Genomic DNA, 18,425 nt, shown 5'->3' with positions numbered 1-18,425 from the left:
GGGAGGGAGGGAGGGAGGGAGGGAGGGAGGGAGGGAGGGAGGGAGGGAGGGAGGGAGGGAGGGAGGGAGGGAGGGAGGGAGGGAGGGAGGGAGGGAGGGAGGGAGGGAGGGAGGGAGGGAGGGATGGATGGATGGATGGATGGAGAGAGTTAGCGGGAGGGAGCGGGAGAGAGCAAGAGAGCGAGAGAGAGAGATTAAATCGGATTTAAAGAACTGGATATAAAGCCTTAAATATTTTTCATAGATCTAAAACAATGTTTATTTGAGCTTTTATTTTCAATAAGGGAAGAATCATTTGTTGAAAATATTTCTATATAGAGAACAAAAGAACAAAATTGGAGGGAAAAATTGCAAATATTCGTTAAAAATGGGAAAATCAAGACATAATTTAAATCTAGTGGTTGGTCCGGATTAAGGGAATAATGTAAATAAAAGAAAAAACAAACTTTTCCTTTTGGGTTTAAGACACCTTTGAGAAATTGCTAATTTTCTGATATAATTTCTTAAAATGTGCTTCTCCGATAACTTTTGATTGACAGTGTCTTAAATATTGTTTACAATGTCCACGAATACTGAACTTAGAATGAAACAAATTTTCTCCTGACCACGAGAGAGCAGTACATAAATAAGAGACTGATTCCTGCGACTTCAAACCGTTTCAATGAAGAACTACTTCTCCCGTGATGCCAATCGGCAAAACAGAACAGCACCATTATCAAGGGCGATTTTTTTTCTGCGCATGCGCGTTTTGCGACGCCTCCTTTTGAGACGTGATCTTCAAGTGATTTATGTTTAATTTAATTTTCAATTTAATTCAAACCTGCGCAAACATTTTTTTGCTCAAACCACATGTCAGAAAATTTGAATAATAATTATTTCCTATGTCCAAATCTCTTACATTTATAAACTTAACGCATCGAAGGAAGTGACGCCGCCACCGCGCATGCCCAATTTTCGCCACCAAACTTAACCTATGGGTCCCCGTCATGTCTAGCTTCAGCTACTTTATGACCTTAAATATCAGCCAAAATCATTTTCAAGACCTCGTTGAAGCTTTGCGGGCTACATTAGCTCAGCCTGTTAGCATATATCAAAGGAACAAGTCTCTCACGTCGTCGAAGAACTTTGAAGCTTTGCGGCCTACCTTAGCTTAGCCGAGCTAGCAGCTATCAATGGCGTCTCCATCAGAATTTACGTGTGGGAAAAGACCAGCAAAGTTCCACGAGGAAAACTCGACATTTTGCAAAATAATGCATGCAAAAGTTGTCCTTCACAGACTAGAAGGTGGGTCCATTTTTATATCTATATATTCCCTTCATCATTAAGGCTTAATGGTAATTGTATAAGTGCTATATCTGTGTGCTGCAGTTGGAAATTCAAGTACAGTAATCCCTCAGTATTTCACTACATCGCGGATTTTTTCTGGGGAAAATGTTTTTTGTTTTTTAAATTATTTTTCAAGCGGAAGCAACTCCCATGTCTTCCGCTTGCTACTAGGACTCAGCACTGAAGATTTTTATTTTATTCTAAGTTCATAAAAATGTGAAAAGTGGCCCAGAATTTACCTTTTTATTTTGACGCGTGTGGGTTTTCTCCGGGTACTCCGGCTTCCTCCCACATTCTAAAGACATGGTAGGCTGATTGGACACTCTAAATTGCTCCTAGGTATGAGTGTGAATGGTTGTGTGTCTTGTTGTGCCCTGCGAATGAATCAGGGTGCCCCGCCTCTGGCCTAAAGTCAGCTGGGATAGGCTCCAGCACCCCCCACGACTCTGATGAGGATAAAGCGGTTAAGAAAATGAGATGAGATTAAAGAATCCTTTGGGTTTAATAAAACAAAACATTTTTAAACATTGAAATGTGTAGGTGTGCTCTTAATTGTACTTTAATTTTGAAGGTGAACTCTTTTTTTCCTCAAACTGTTGATTACAATGCGGGTCACCCGCGAGTGCTATACTTATTCCTTGTTAATTAAACATTTGCTGTGGCAGCCAGCATATTTCAGGAATACCTTGACATACGAGTGTCCCAATTTACGGAAAATGTAAGAAACGAGCTAAATTCAGAGCAATTTTTTTCCTTGAGATATGAGACAAATTGGAGATACGATCTTATTGAGATGGTTCCGGGTGGTCAAATATTTGTGGGTGTGTATAGTCATTTGAGTTGATTTCAGTTAAATTTCAAGTTAATGTCATGTTACGAGCCTAACCACCGCCGATATAAGTATAAGACTTTACATTCCCAGTCTAACCTAAAGGACTTCTCGTTAGATAGACAGATTATGAAACATATCATTTATTTTCGTGTCTTTGCAGGTTTCAGAGAATATCTTGGTCCTGATGGGAAAGAGTCTGTTGGCCTTAAAAAGGAACTTGAGCTCCCCCAAATCAAAGGGGAGGAGCCAGAGTTCTCTCAACAACAAATGAGAGACGAGCGACTTCCAATCAAGAAGGAGGAAGATGATGTCACCTGGTCATTTGGCGAATTCCTGAAGAGGGAAGAGGATTTGGGCGTGACCAGCAGAGGGGCGGAGCCTGCACACACCTTAACGTTACCCCAAATTAAAGAGGAGGAGCCAGAGTTCCCTAAACAGCAAATCAAAAAGGAGGAAGAAGATGTCACCGTGTCAACTGGTGAGCCTTTCAAGAGTGAAGAGGATCTGGGCGTGGCCGGCAGAGGGGCGGAGACTCCGAACGGCAGCTCAGCAGAAGGGCAAGCAGACAATTTAATTGCTCCGTTATCAGATACCGAAGACTTGCTTTATGACAATGAAGGTCTTAAGGACGGCAAACTCTGGAAATGCTCTCAGTGTGGAAAAACCTTTGGGAAAAAGTCTACTTTGAAAACACACATGAGGAGCCACACTGGGGAGAAACCCTTATCATGTACAGTTTGTGGTAAAACATTTACACAGAAGGGACTCTTAAAAATGCACACAAGAACCCACACTGGTGAAAAACCATTCTCGTGTTCAGTTTGTGGTAAAAGATTTACAGAGAAGGGACACTTAAAAATGCACACAAGAACCCACACTGGTGAAAAACCATTCTCGTGTTCAGTTTGTGGTCAAGGATTCACAGACAAGGGAAACTTAAAAAGGCACACAAGAACACACACTGGTGAAAAACAATTTTGGTGTTCAGTTTGCGGTAAAGCCTATTCTCAAAATCATTCCTTAAAAATCCACATAAGAACCCACACTGGTGAAAAAACATTTTCGTGTTCAGTTTGTGGAAAAAGATTCACACGGAAGAATCACTTAATTAGTCATGCAAGAACACACACAGGTGACAAACCATTTTCATGTTCAGTTTGTGGTAAAAGATTTACAGAGAAGGGACACTTAAAAAGGCACACAAGAACCCACACTGGTGAAAAACCATTTTCGTGTTCAGTTTGTGGTCAAAGATTCACACAGACGGGAAGCTTAAATAGTCATGCAAGAACACACACAGGTGAAAATACATTTTCGTGTTCAGTTTGTGGTAAAAGATTCACACAGAAGGGACACTTAAATAGTCATGCAAGAACACACACTGGTGAAAAACCATTTTCGTGTTCAGTTTGTGGTAAAAGATTTACAGAGAAGGGACACTTAAAAAGGCACACAAGAACCCACACTGGTGAAAAACCATTTTCGTGTTCAGTTTGTGGTCAAAGATTCACACAGACGGGAAGCTTAAATAGTCATGCAAGAACACACACAGGTGAAAATACATTTTCGTGTTCAGTTTGTGGTAAAAGATTCACACAGAAGGGACACTTAAATAGTCATGCAAGAACACACACTGGTGAAAAACCATTTTCGTGTTCAGTTTGTGGTAAAAGATTTAAAGAGAGAGAAAGCTTAAAAATACACAAAAGAATCCACACTGGTGAAAAACCATTTTCGTGTTCAATTTGTGGTCAAAGATTCACATGGAAGGAAAGCCTAATTAGTCATGCAAGAACACACACTGGTGAAAAACCATTTGCGTGTTCAGTTTGTGGTCAAAGATTCACACGGACGGGAAAGTTAAATATTCATGCAAGAACCCACACTGGTGAAAATACATTTTCGTGTTCAGTTTGTGGTAAAAGATTTACAGAGAAGGGACACTTAAAAACGCACACGAGAACACACTCGAGTGAAAAACCATTTTCGTGTTCAGTTTGTGGTCAAAGATTCACACAGAAAGGAAGCTTAAAAAGGCACACAAGAACCCACACTGGTGAAAAACCATTTTCGTGTTCAGTTTGTGGTAAAAGATTTACACACAAGCAAAACTTAAAAAGGCACACAAGAACCCACACTGGTGAAAAACCATTTTCGTGTTCAGTTTGTGGTCAAACATTCACACGGAAGGATCACTTAATTAGTCATGCAAGAACACACACAGGTTAAAAGCCATTCTCGTGTGCAGTTTGCGGTAAAGCCTTTTCTCAAAAGCAAGATTTCCCAAAACACAAGAATCCACGCTGGTGAAAAAACATTTTCCTGCTCAGTTTGTGGTCGAACATTTTCCCAAAGGAGAAGCTTAAAAGAACACTTATTAACCCACACTGGAGAACAATGTCTTCCTGCTCAATTAAAAAGCTACACAATTGGAAAAACCTGAAAAGAAGACTTAACAACCCGCAGTGGCGAAAAGCCCTTTCTTTGCTCAATTTGTAGTTCAACACGTTGGTTAAAAATACTTAATAATACATAATACTAAGTTTGTTGCCAAGGATTTATTCATAAGACTTAAAAGACACAAATGTGTGTGTGTATGTTATCTATTAATTGGCAAAAATGATGAGAATTCCTCGTGTCATTTTTGAATCATGTTGATAAAATTAGTCTGCTGTGAATTTGTCTCTGTTTGAAAAAGAGAAAACCAAGTCAAATGTTTTATTTCATTTAATCTTCAAAATTTTCTATTAGCTTTGTAAACTACATTATTTTCCTTTTTTAAACTATAAGAACTGACTTTGGGTTCATTTTGGAGTAGTTTTCCATTTTATATTTATCCAAACTGATTTGATTTTTTATGTAAATAGACCTGGCAGTCGGTATATGAAGTCAAATGTGAATTGTTTTTTTAATTTTATTTTAATGTTGAACAAACAGATAATACCCAATATTCTTATGTATAATCATTAGTATGAAAAAAATATTGATGGCTTGAAACTTATCGTTGTGATTGTATATTGCTTTCGCCTGTGGTCGCCTCCCATGTGTGTCACCCACCTGTTTTCCATGTCTCGTCAACCCATGCCTTACTGCGTCCTGCGGCTTTTTGTCCATTTTAATTTTTTGGGGTGTAATTTTTTATTTTGGGCTCAGGTTTTCAGTTTGCTTTTTGTGTTTTTAATTAAAACTCTTTATGTATACCGTAATAATTGTATTGACACACTACTAGTGATGGGTTTGTGAGCATCACTTGTCGTTTCCATACAGTGACCTACTGCTTCGCAGAATACTTACACTTAGTGGCCGTTAGAAATCACTGCAGGAAACGTTATACAAAAAGCCCAAGGATGCATTAACGTCAACTCGAGTTCATGTGGGCCGGACTATTTTAGATATAATATTTATATTTATATATATATATATATAATATATATATAATATATACAGACGCTCCCCTACTTACGAACGAGTTAGGTTCCGAGCGATTGTTCATAAGTTGAATTTGTTTTGTAAGTTGATTCAGTGCTATATTTTGTATTATAATTTATGTTTAAGGCCTATATAAGTATATTGAAGGTTGATATAAGTGCATTTGTATGTTTAAGGCTTGTATAAGTAACACGCATTGGTTTGTACTGAAAAAACATTTAATAAAATGGAGAGAATATGTACAGTACTGTATATATAGAGAGAGAGATTTATGTATTAGAAACTGGCCGAAAGAAGCGATCTAACGACGATTGCACAGTTTTCTTCTTTTTTTCATCATAAATGATGCGGTAGCACTGTGTGGCATCATTCAATTGATTTGCAAACTTTGTGTTGGAGTAATCATTATTATAAATGTGTTTGCAATGCTTATTTAGGAATATAAAGCCTTATAATATACATGCTTACTATATTAATCAATATATTTGCTTATTAGGAATAGTAATGCTCATCCTAAATGTGTAACTATATTAAACAATATATATATATATATTGTTGATCGCTTTTATGTTAGAGTTAGAATTAATATGTGTTTTCAACGAAGACAAACTCTTACTCCAAGGTCACTCTCCAGGACAGCTGGCTCCAGCTAGAGACTTAACAATTCACTGAGTCCTTGCTCCGAGGACTGATTACTGGAAGATACGCCTCAACCCTTTCCCCAGATACAAGTTCCAGGATCTACAAGGACTCTTAAACTGCTTTGCTCTGTTTACCTTATAAAGAAATTATTATGCTTACTGGTGCAAATTCTAATGCCGTTGTTTTGCTTATTGTGCAAATTCTTACGCAGGTGTTCCGATAAAAACAGATTGTTGTGACAGTTGTTTTTATAACCTTCATGATGTTATTAGGTTAAGCTTATACAATTGTTCAAAACAGTTGAGACAGTTGTTTTTGCTCATGCAATTGTTGAAATCAGATTACCTTTGAATGTCTTGGTTATGTGCCGCTAAATGGACCGAAGAGTATGCCGCTCGTCAGAATGCCTTGTGGACTGAGACGACGTCACAAGGCACCTCCTTGCAAGTTGTAAGCAGTTATGTTGAAAGATGTTTTCCTATTTTAATTAAATATTACTAATAATGATTTAAAAGGTTTGAATCATTATTCCAACACTTTGTACAACGTTCAATATTTGGGTCCTGCTGCTCGATCTTTCTGTTTATAAATGGTACTGACAGTCGAACGATTCAAGTTGTACATATATGTGCAACGCTCACCACTCACGTGCATCAAGCTTCGTTATTATTGCCACTCGTTTCAAATGAAATGGCTTGCCTCTTCCTTGCAACTCCCTCAATAGAAGCCTTTAGCTTTTTACCAACCATATTCAATATTGGATGCATGAGATATTTAATGATACAAATGAAAAAGGTTCTTTGCACACTGGAGATACATTCACGCAATTCCGCATTGCAACGAAGAAGAAGGTAGATGCTGGGTGAGCTGAGCTCTCACAGCGCCAGGCGTCGGTATTAGCGGTGGAAAGAAGTACTACTCGGAAAAAGGCGCGAAATACAAAATTGGACTTACGAACATTTTTCGACTTAAACGCAATTTGCAGACATGTTCGTATGTACCGTTTTTCGTAAGTTGAATGTTCGTAAGTAGGGGAGCGTCTGTATAAATATCAGTGGCGGGCCGTCCGGGCCTTCAAGGCCTTCTCTGCTGGCCTAAGAAATATCTGAATCATATTATATTTTGTCCATCAATACTTATTATTCCAAATGGTCTGTTAGCTTCCTTACATTGCTTTTCCCCCTGGTTGCACTGCTTCCAGATGTATGTTTTCATAATGAAGCATTTAACCAATCACATTTCAGCCATTATTTGTTGCCAGATCAGATCTGCCTCAAAGCCTTCACAATCAGTTCTGCGGGCTCTGCTGCCTTAAACTAGACTGTTGCTTTTAACCAATCAGATTTCGAGTTGGCAACCCCACAATGCTTTTTCATACGCATTGGCATTTTGCTGGCTGGGATACGTCATTGCTTTCACCAACTCTGATTGGCTAGTAGGCAGGCCAAAGCCATAGTGAGGCAGCCAGAGAGTGTACAGAGCTACTTCCACTGGCTCCCGCGTGAACGGCGCCATCTTGGAATCCACATACATACCATCTTGGTATGTATGTGTATGTATGTGTATGTATGTGTATGTATGTGTGTGTATGTGTGTATGTGTGTGTATGTATGTGTACGTATGTGTGTACATATGTGTATGTATATGTATGTATGTGTAAGTATGTGTGTGTGTATGTGTGTGTGTGTATGTGTGTGTATGTGTGTGTATGTGTGTGTATGTGTGTGTGTATGTGTATGTATGTATGTGTATGTATGTGTATGTATGTATATGTATGTATATGTATGTATATGTATGTATATGTATGTATATATATGTATGTATATATATATGTATATGTTTTCTTAGTAAGGGAAGATGTCAAAAGAAAGAAAACAAATTGGAGGGAAAAATTGCAAATATTCTTTAAAAATGGGAAAATCAAGAAATATAATTTACATCTACAGGTTAAGGGAATAATTTAAATAAAAGAAAAACAACTTTTCCTTTTGGGTTTAAGACACCTTTGAGAAATTGCTATTTTTCTGATATAATTTCTTTAAAACGCTCTTCGAAAACTTATGATTGACTGTCTTAATTACTGTGTATGTTGCACCCTGCATTTTTGCTTGAAACACGGGGAGAAATAATCACAATAGTGTTTCGTTGTTGCTTCCTCAATCCAACTTTAATGATATGAAGAATATCTCCCGTCAAGGCCTCAATAATCGAATACCGATATACATCCAATCCAAACTAGTGGTATGGGCATCAAGGCATCAATAATCGAATATCAATATACATCCAATCCAAACTAGTTGCACATCCCCAACATGCGATCGTTAATAAAATAAACACTTTAGCATGTCACACTGATAGGTTCATTTTTAGTTATCTTTAATATAAAAAAAGACAAGGAAGGCATTGGGCACATCTCCAGCATTAACTTGAAAGTGAGAATCGGTCCTGGCTCGTCCTCGCCACGGATCATTCTAAAGGACCGAATTCATCTCCTGCCAATTTAAGACATCGAATCAAAACAATTACAAGGTTAGCTATTCATTCCAATTGCCAGCATTAACTTGCAAGGTCAAAAAACAACAGCAACAACAATTGCATATCAACTATTAAGGTCGGAACTAAAAAACAACTGCATAAGAATTAAAACAAGCAAGCGTCCATTAGATCAAAACAATTCCATATTAGGTGAACCTAGCAACACTATTTTAAAACAATCCGCGAGTATTCTCGGAAGTTGATTCGATAGCCATCCGCTGAAATCAAAAACAATTTAAGAGTCCTTCATAGATCTTCATTGCGAACTTGCATCTGGGTAAAGGGTCGAGGTTTATCAACAGTGCTCAGAGCAAGCTGCAGGGGCTTATAATGATTAATATTTCACATATGCTTATAATGATTAATATTCCACATATAATGATTAATATTCCACATATAATGATTAATATTTCAAGCACATTTATAATAGTACCCAAAATAACCCCAACATTCCCCCCTGTTATTACACATTTGTACGAAATCCCATAATCATTTTTTATTTATGACAAATACAAATACACTTGGGGGAAGTCCGTTGTCTCGATCTTTACCAGAATTCACCTTAATTGTATATCTGGCCTGAAAAAGGAAGAACAAAATCATTTTCGTCCAATTCGTTCTCGGAGTTATCATGCTCAAAACTCAATATGTTAGATTTTTGAATTAAAACAAAAAATCACGACAAAAATAGTGGGTAAAATAGTAAATATTCAATGTATTTATAATTACATTAGGGCCACACCACGGAGTGGCGGTGGGCTAGATTTGGCCCTTGAGCCGCAACTTTGACACCATTGTTTGAACGCTGCTCTCGTTGTTGTTTAGTGCATCTACATCTCTATTTTTTGAATTTTCAATTTTATAGCATGCCAATAAGTGTTATGTAACTCAAGAATGCAGCCAAAAACGGAGGGCGAGTAGCAGGAATGACTCTTGAACGCCTCTGGAGGGCGCTCGCGCTTTGCGTCATCAAGAAAAATACAATGTTTGTTTGTAATAAGGATTCAATAAAAGGAAAGCTACGTTTTCTTGAACGCCTCTGGAGGGCGCTCGCGCTTTGCGTCATCAAGAAAAATACAATGTTTGTTTGTAATAAGGATTCAATAAAAGGAAAGCTACGTTTTCCGCCATTGTTTAAGTATAAACACGCGTTGAGACTTATTCTTTCCGTCCTAGAGTGGTTACATTAAAATATAAATATAATTGATTACGTCTTTCTTCGAATGAAGCTAGTGCGACTTCATGAAAATGTACGAACGCTATAATATTATTACGTCAATAGAATACCTTTAAGCCTTAAAGCTATTTTTCCATTAAACATTTAGGGAATTAATGTAAATAAAAAGTCAACCCACCTTCTAGTCAGTGTAGAATTATGAATGAATAACGAACACTATACTTTCTTCAATTAAAATATTTTCCTCCCGTTTTTTTGAGTTAGGTTTCAAAACAAAACATGAAAAAAAGTGAAATGGCTAATTTAAACTTCAATAGGATCAATTTAAGTGACTAAAAATGAGGAAAATAATAACAAAAGACGCGTATCCAAAAGGCTGGAAGTCTTCTTCTCTTGAATTTCTGGCGGTTGGGCGCAATGCTGTCACCTAGCGGCGACACGGGGTTCCTGTCACATCAATACGATAGCTTTGGAATAGTGTTTTAATTTTTACAGGGTTTTAAGGCAATACGCTTTTTATTTCTTCTTAGCCTCATGACCGAATCCACCAAAAGTATCGGAACAGACGATTTGTTCCATTTCCTTTCGAGTTTTATGAACGCAGGCTGAAACCTAGCTTAGCCTAGCCTAGCTTAGTTTAGCTTGGCATAACTACGACCAAAAGGAACAAACAAGGCGTTTAGGATCAACGCATCACCGAGCAAGCTAACACCAAACACCAAAAAAATGTCAGGTAAATTGATTTACAACTCTCATATCTCTCAAATAGATGCTAATTTGAATATTTATAGATTTATTTTCACCCTCCGTGGTTGACGTTCATCATGTAAACAGAGTCGAGTCTGACATTTTTATTTCGGTTACGTGACAACTCGGAGTCAGCTGACCCAGTTTTAACGTCAAAAACACGTTTTCCTGATGTTCACGTATACCAAAACCTCGTTTTGGGCTTTTACACGGGTGTACGATTCGGTTTTATCAGTCCTACCGGAGGACAAAATGACAGTTTAAACCAGGTGTAGGGAACCTATGGCTCGCGAGCCATATGTGGCTCTTTTGTTGGGTGCGTATGGCTCACTGCTAATTTATAAGCTAAAAGCCCAGGTGTAATCATATTTTTTTATTTCATTAGACTCCCTTGTGAATGCATACTTGTTGATTATCACGGATTAGCAACAGCGTAACATTGTTATCAAAAGAAATCAGTGACTTTTTGTACTTTAAAAGTGGTGTATTATTTTTACTTTGAAATTCTGAGTATGGATCTCAGGAATAATATTCCAAAATATGAATTATTTTATGACCCTCTGTCAATAAGGTACATAAAAATATACGTTCTTGCTTGTAGTACTAGTACACATAGTTTTAGCAATAGCACACGTACATTTAGTACAAGGACACATAAGTACACATGCTTTTATGCATATCCAAACAAGAGCATCTGAAAGAGGAGAAAGTGGTCGTTTGACCACCAGAGGGCGCTGTTTTACAATAGCGGCGCCCAGGATAACTCATTAATAATGTGTTGATGAAAATTCCGTTCATTATAGAAATTCCAAGTTTTGTCGCGTTATCTGTTCTCCGTTATTGATTAATAATTAATTTACAAATGATTTAATTCTGACGAGTGTATACTTTATATTAATCACCGTCGTTTCATGTAAAATTAAATAATCTTTTAGTTGGTGCATTGATGACTTTTTTTTCACCAATTGGCGATCATCAAAAGACGTTTATTAAAATTGAACTTGTTTTCAGATGAAGATATATTACAACGACAATGTCTTTCAAAAAAATTGACAATATTGAGAAACCATACTGTTGTCCTTTTGACTCCGTTTTCATTTGAATAGACGGATTAACATGAATGAAAACTGTAATCAGCAAAGAAATTTGCACATGATGACATTTCTCCACCTTGCAGATGTCCACCCAGGGCGTTGTCTCGACCACCCGGCGTCCACTCGTCTCAAAGAAGAAGAGAGGTCGCCCTATATTAAAAAAGAAGAGGAAGAATTTGTACTTATCAAAGTGGGGGAAAAGTTTGAACCCATAAAAGAAGAGCAGGAGGAGAGTTTCATTACAGTTGGGAACCCCCACATTGAGGGGGTGCAGAATCCCCTCAAAAAGGAGGAGGGAGACCCCCCCAATGTTAAAGAAGAGGAGATGGACATCCTCACGTGCACTTTTGAGCCTTTAAAAAGCGAAGACGACGGTCTGAGCGAGGCCAGCAGCTGCTCAACGGAAGCACGCAAGCTCATCGCTCCGCTAACGGATAGCGACGGCGCTACGTCGTTGGACACCGATGACGAAGACGAAGTTCACAAAGCGGCCGCTGCGGACCACAAATGCTCACAGTGTGGGAAAACCTATGGGAAGAAGTCCAACTTGAAGAGGCACATGAGGAGCCACACCGGAGAGAAACTTTTTCCCTGCTCCGTTTGTGGGAAGAAATTATCTTCCAAGCAAAACCTAACCAACCACACCCGAACTCACACCGGTGAGAAACCTTTTTCCTGCTCGGTTTGCAGTAAGAAAATGACTTCCAAGCAGAACTTGACGCAGCACACGAGAACACACACTGGGGAGAAACCCTTTTCCTGCTTGGTTTGTGGCCAACGATTTGCCGAGAAGGCTAAATTGAGGATCCACACCAGAACGCACACTGGGGAGAAACCTTATGTCTGCTCGGACTGCGGCCAGAGATTTGCGCACAAGAACTCCTTAAAAATCCACAAAAGAACCCACACGGACGAGAAACCGTTCTCCTGCTCCGTGTGTGGTAAAGGATTCCCCGCCAAGTCAGATTTAACGAAGCACACGAGGACCCACACTGGTGAGAAACCTTTCACCTGCTCACTGTGTGGCCAAAGATTCGCTCGGAAGGAGCACTTGACGGAACACACGAGAACCCACAGTGGCGAGAAACCCTTTTCATGCTCATTTTGCGGTCAAATCTTCTCCAAAAAGGGGAATTTAATGCAACACACAAGAACCCACACTGGTGAGAAACCTTTTTCCTGCTCAGTTTGCGGCAAAAGATTGTCTTGGAAATATCAGGTTAAGAGACACGTGTGTGTTGGGATGGAAAATGGTGACCAATAAACATTTCCAAGTCATTCATGCTGATTATTTTGGTTCGAATTATGATTTTTTTAATTTCCACGAGTATAAATGTGACAATCAACCAAGTTGCCATTTTTTTCCGGACTATAAGTCCAACTTTTTTTTCATAGTTTGGTCTGCGACGAATACGCAAGTGCGACTTAAATACCATATTTTCTTACATATTAGCCGCCTCCGGATGTAAGCCTTACCTTTAAAATTGCCTTAAAAAGGTTTAATTTGACAATTTCTCTCATATAAGACGCACCCTGATTCACAATTTTGACCTCCATTGTCGTGGTTTTAATCGGTAGTACAAATGTGTAATCTTAAGAAAAATCATTGCATGTGGTATTTCTTTATTTATTTATTTATTTTTCTGATGAGTTTATCTAAAAATCTAAGAGATCTCTATTAAGCTTGTTTACTATTGTTACTTTGCTTTGTGACTTTGAGACTTATATGTTGTTGTTGTTTTGTTTATTCCTTATGTTACTTATAGTCCAAAATGTGTTATTTTAATGCTGCTATGGTTCTGATTTTAAAGATTATTTGTATGTTTGAGGAAGTATATCAAAATTACACGTGGCTGTCGCTGTGAAATTGTTTTTCATTTCTTTAATTTGTGAAAATGAATTTGTAAAATAGCTGTCTTTTGCTGAGTATTAGCATGAAAGACATGAATGATGGCAAAATAGCCATAAAAGAAAGTTTATAAGAAATAATATATAAATTATTGTATCCTTGTGAATGTTGTATTTGTATTATTGCTGAAAATATTGTTTATATATTTAATGTTCTTCCATATTGGAGATTCCTGATTAAAATAACCATGGCAAAATATCATTTTGGCGTTTAAATTTATCTGTCCCAAACAAATAAATTTCAAGGGCGCTTACATTTGCTGCATTACGGTAGTATGATTATACTACAGTGGTAAAATCTGCTGTTTTTTTAATTTTTATTTAAATAAACGATGCACCATATTTTCTCATTAAAACATATTTTAAATGAAACAAAAATAATTTGTGAAAAAATTCCATGTTAATTGACCAAATCTATATCTAAAAATCCATCTATTATAAAAGATATAAATTCAAGTGAACAAAATAAATTTTGCACTGACTGCATGTTGCAGCAGTTTATTTAATTTTATTTATTATTTCATTATTATTATTTTTTACAGGCAGTGGAGTGGAGTCTATATTTTTTTTAATAAATAACATGATAACAATTGAAAAATAAAAAATGCTGCATTTTATTAAAAAATATTTTGGAATAAATTCAGTATTTAAAATAGTGTTTTTTTTGCATATCAAGAAATATTTCCCCCCAAACTGTATTGTTTCTAAATAATAACAATTTATATTCATAGCCACATTATTAAAAAAAACTCAAATTATTAACATATTTAACTTTTCATAAATAAAAAAACAGTTTTTTTCAAAGGATTTGATATTTCTCTCAAAACAAGAGATGAGATATGAAAAAACTGGAAACATTTTCTATTTTGCCTAAATATGAATGAAATTAAACTTTTTAAAATGTAGTTATTTTTTAGCTTTTTTAAATCCACGACAATAAAACGGCATTTTAAAAAATCGCGAACTCATTCTTACATGCGATACACGTAAATGTCCACATAGTGGTGCCAGAGAAAAAAAAATGAATATGTTAAGATAATACCCTCTTCTCTGAATAATGTTTCTTTTTAAAAAACAAAACAATTATTCGAACAAAACAAGGCACGAAAGTATCATCAAAACAAATGTTGCAAACTGCGCATGAGAATTACAACAACATAATTAAAGAATAAACAAAAACCATGGATTAAAAGTGAAAAATCTAACACAAATAATCATTTCTATAACTAATCAAATATTTTCGATATAAAACAACAACCGGGAGGCCCAAATTATGTTAGAAAAGGAAGCTTACTAGTTTAGTAGTTTATATATGACGGCTTAATACACTTCAGTCCAAGAGATGGCGGTAATGTGCGTAATAAAACTACAGAAGAAGACGAGCAGTTCCGGTGACTTCCGGTTGTGTGGAGCTACATGCTAAGCTACCATGACCGCTGTTGTTGTCCGGCGGCTAGCTGCTCTTTCTGGGGCTTCGGCGGTGGCTCTCGGTGCCTACGGAGCGCATGGTATTTATTTTATATCATTTTCTATTCACTGCTTTAGACATATTTTCCCCTAAATAGTCTTTTAAAACGAACACGCATCTTAATTTCTGTCGTTGTGACTTCATTTGGCAGGTTTTAAACACAGCGACCCCGATGATTACCAGAGAGTGGTATGATTTAATGACCCTTTAATATCGAGCAAGCACGATTAATCTGAAATATCGTTTAAATATGTGTTTTACAGCTATTTGAAACAGCCAACAAGTACCATTTCTACCACAGTTTGGCCTTGTTAGGTGCAGCCCACTCCAGCAAACCTGTTGTAGTAAGTACATTTTTCTTTTTACACCTTGTAAATATAAAACATGACTACATCTTCAGTCTTTAAGAAGAAAATTCATGTGAAGTATACTTTATAATTGTTTGGCGTGCTACAAAAGTTAGCTTTTTGCTAAAGAATAGTGTCATCCTTGTATTTACTGTATTTTCCGGATGTAACATCTCACTTTTTTTGTTACCGGGACATTTTCAAAATAAAATAACAGACACAGGAAATGCATTTACGTTTTGGGGAATTTTGTAACTTGGATCTTGTTTTGAAATGTTGGCACGGTCATTTGAATTGAATTAAATGCTTTTATTGTCATTATATAAGTGTAATGAAGTGGACACATTTGGATGAATGAGAAGCTGCTACAGCTAAGCTAATAGCGCCCTCGGTGAGATGATTGTTTACCAAAATCAAGTGTAAAATACTTTTTTTATATTTGTATTAATGTCGAAAAAAAGCTGAAAAAATGGCCATTATTGGGTTGAAGTGGTGCAACGTCGTAGCTCGCTAAGCTAACAAGCGCTTAAGTTAGCACTAGCACTGTGTGCAACTATTCAATATGTTTCAGCTGTTCTTTTATTGCTGGAGTAACACTATCTACTATATTTAAGTCAATATATAGTACATTTTTCTTGAAAAATTCAACTTATAGTTCGGTGCGACTTCTCTATGTTGGAAAATATGGTCAATTTTTATTTGGCTTTTGTGAGGAGGGTCGCAAATGTACCGTATTTATCCGAATATAACACGCAATTTTTTTTACCAAAAAAACAGAAGCAAAGTTTGGGTGCGCGCTATACACGAATCTTCGCAGTCGTTATAATGGGAGACGTAAAACCTGTCTTTTTCCGCCAGGTGGTGATGATTAGATTAGATAATTTTATTCATCCCGTATTCATACCTGTCAACCTCTGCCGATAACTGCCCTTATAAATGATTATGATTCCCCTGACAAACCTCCCAAAAAACGGTGTTTGTAAGGTTTTTTGGGGGTTCGTAAGGGGAATCATAATCATTTATAAGGGCAGTTATCGGCAGAGGTTGACAGGTATGCGTATTTGGGAAATTTCACTGTCAAAGTAGCAAGAGGGTGAGAATACAGACACAGAAAAATACATTTTTGAAATAAATAAATAGGTAATAAATAAGTTAATAAATACATAAATAAATAAATCGCTAGATAAATAGACAAATAGATAAGAGAGATAGACATAGATACATAGATAAATAAATAAGCGCATATATATGTATATATGTATATATATATATATATATATATATATATATATATATATATATATATATAAAATAGAAAAAAAATCAGGTTTTCATATCTCATCTCTTGTTTTGAGAGAAATCTTAAATCCTTTGAAAACAAATAAGTTTTTTTATTGAAAATTTTAAGTTAACTAGGTTAAAAAATTGGTTTTTTTTGTAGTTTTTTTTAATAATGTGGCTATGAATATAAATTGTTATTATTTAGAAACAATACAGTTTGGGGGAAAATATTTCTTGATATGCAAAAAAAATCACTATTTTAAATGCTCAATTTATTCCAAAATAATATCTATATATCTATATATGTATGTATATATATATGTATATATATGTATGTGTGTGTACGTATATATATATATTTCAGCAACACGCTTATTCATCTATTTATGTATATATATATATATATGTATTTAAATGTGTGCGTGTGTGTATATATGTATATATACACACATATATATAAATATATAAATATACATATACATACACATAGATGCACACGTATACATACAGTTGGCCTTAACATACCTTTAATTGATTTAATGAGCAGCTTTTCTCCCTTTTAAAATCTAGGCTGGCACCCTCCTGATCACCGGCATGGGAATGTTCTGCGGATCACTCTACCACCAAGCCATGACGGGGGACCCCATTCTACGCAAAGTTGCCCCCGTGGGAGGCATGGCCATGATTGCGGGCTGGCTGGCGCTTGTCCTGTGACCGCCTGCATGCATACATGTATGTTCCTGTTGTCATGTATGTACACATTCGACACTGATTATATACTTTTGGAATGAAAAATGGGGCTTACTTGTATTAAAAGTTTTAATTTATTGAACGCAGGGAAATTTCCGGCAGTTTAATACTCAAACTGAAAATATTTTCAAATTAAAAGACTTCAAGCTTTTTATTAAACAACCATCTGTCCATACATCTTCTTCCTCTACCCGATTAAAACATTAAATTGACCCGTAGCGAGGAGGATTAATTAGTTTTTTTTTTACACTAAGGACGCGTTTAAATTAACATTATCAGAGTTTAGATGCTTTAATTTAGGGTCAACTTTACATTTACAGTCTTTTTTTTTCCTGCCACACACCTGAATCAAATCATCCGCTTGCTAATGAGTTGATTATTTGATTCAGGTGTGTGGCAGGAGGGAGACAAGGAAAACAGACTGGATTTTTACATTTGTTTAAATTAATAGAAAAAAATATTATTATTTCTGCTACGTTTGTGCCGGAAAAAAAATTGTGCTACAATGTTTTTGTAGATATTTTGCTTTTATTTTTTAGTCTTTGATAGGTCAATCTTAGGTCAACATTTTGTTTGTTTTTCAACAGTTTTGAAAATATTGATTTTTTTTTAATGCCTAATGCCCATTTTTTTAAAAATTGGTGTCAATTTTTTTTTATATATATAAAAAAAATCTATATTGCATACTATGCTTTATAATTTTAGCATTTATTTTCCTCCTCTCGATTTTTTGGTTCCTTAAATTGCGTAAAGGTGACGTACCAGGAAATGACATAATTTGCATGAAGTTGAGTTTCTATTTCTGTCCACTTGAGGTCGCCATCCTAACTTTTTACACTGATTGCAAACCAGTCGAAATGAATTGGTTTAAGCAAACATGGAGAGACAG

The 18,425-nt window shown here is 36.3% G+C and overlaps 3 protein-coding genes across 3 annotated transcripts; all 3 read left to right on the top strand.

Annotated features, from left to right (window-relative positions):
* The first annotated feature begins 970 nt into the window (after positions 1 to 970).
* LOC144065884 (uncharacterized) lies at positions 971 to 6,743 on the top strand. Its single transcript, XM_077589097.1, has 2 exons — positions 971 to 1,284; positions 2,319 to 6,743. Exons 1-2 carry the CDS (start codon positions 1,173 to 1,175, stop codon positions 4,385 to 4,387), a joined length of 2,181 nt encoding a protein of 726 aa, XP_077445223.1. The 5' UTR covers positions 971 to 1,172; the 3' UTR covers positions 4,388 to 6,743.
* A 3,505-nt stretch (positions 6,744 to 10,248) lies between these two features.
* On the top strand, positions 10,249 to 13,062 carry LOC144065928 (uncharacterized). The gene is made up of 2 exons (XM_077589173.1): positions 10,249 to 10,674; positions 11,866 to 13,062. The coding sequence occupies exons 1-2, from the start codon at positions 10,668 to 10,670 to the stop codon at positions 13,044 to 13,046; spliced, it is 1,188 nt and encodes a 395-aa protein (XP_077445299.1). The 5' UTR covers positions 10,249 to 10,667; the 3' UTR covers positions 13,047 to 13,062.
* Positions 13,063 to 15,058: 1,996 nt separating this feature from the next.
* On the top strand, positions 15,059 to 17,622 carry tmem256 (transmembrane protein 256). Its single transcript, XM_077589203.1, has 4 exons — positions 15,059 to 15,198; positions 15,310 to 15,347; positions 15,422 to 15,502; positions 17,357 to 17,622. The coding sequence occupies exons 1-4, from the start codon at positions 15,120 to 15,122 to the stop codon at positions 17,498 to 17,500; spliced, it is 342 nt and encodes a 113-aa protein (XP_077445329.1). The 5' UTR covers positions 15,059 to 15,119; the 3' UTR covers positions 17,501 to 17,622.
* Positions 17,623 to 18,425: the final 803 nt, after the last annotated feature.

This window comes from Stigmatopora argus, chromosome 20 (genome assembly GCF_051989625.1).
Source record: "Stigmatopora argus isolate UIUO_Sarg chromosome 20, RoL_Sarg_1.0, whole genome shotgun sequence".
Taxonomy (NCBI): Eukaryota; Metazoa; Chordata; class Actinopteri; order Syngnathiformes; family Syngnathidae; genus Stigmatopora; species Stigmatopora argus.
This window is presented reverse-complemented; position numbering and strand designations above follow the sequence as displayed.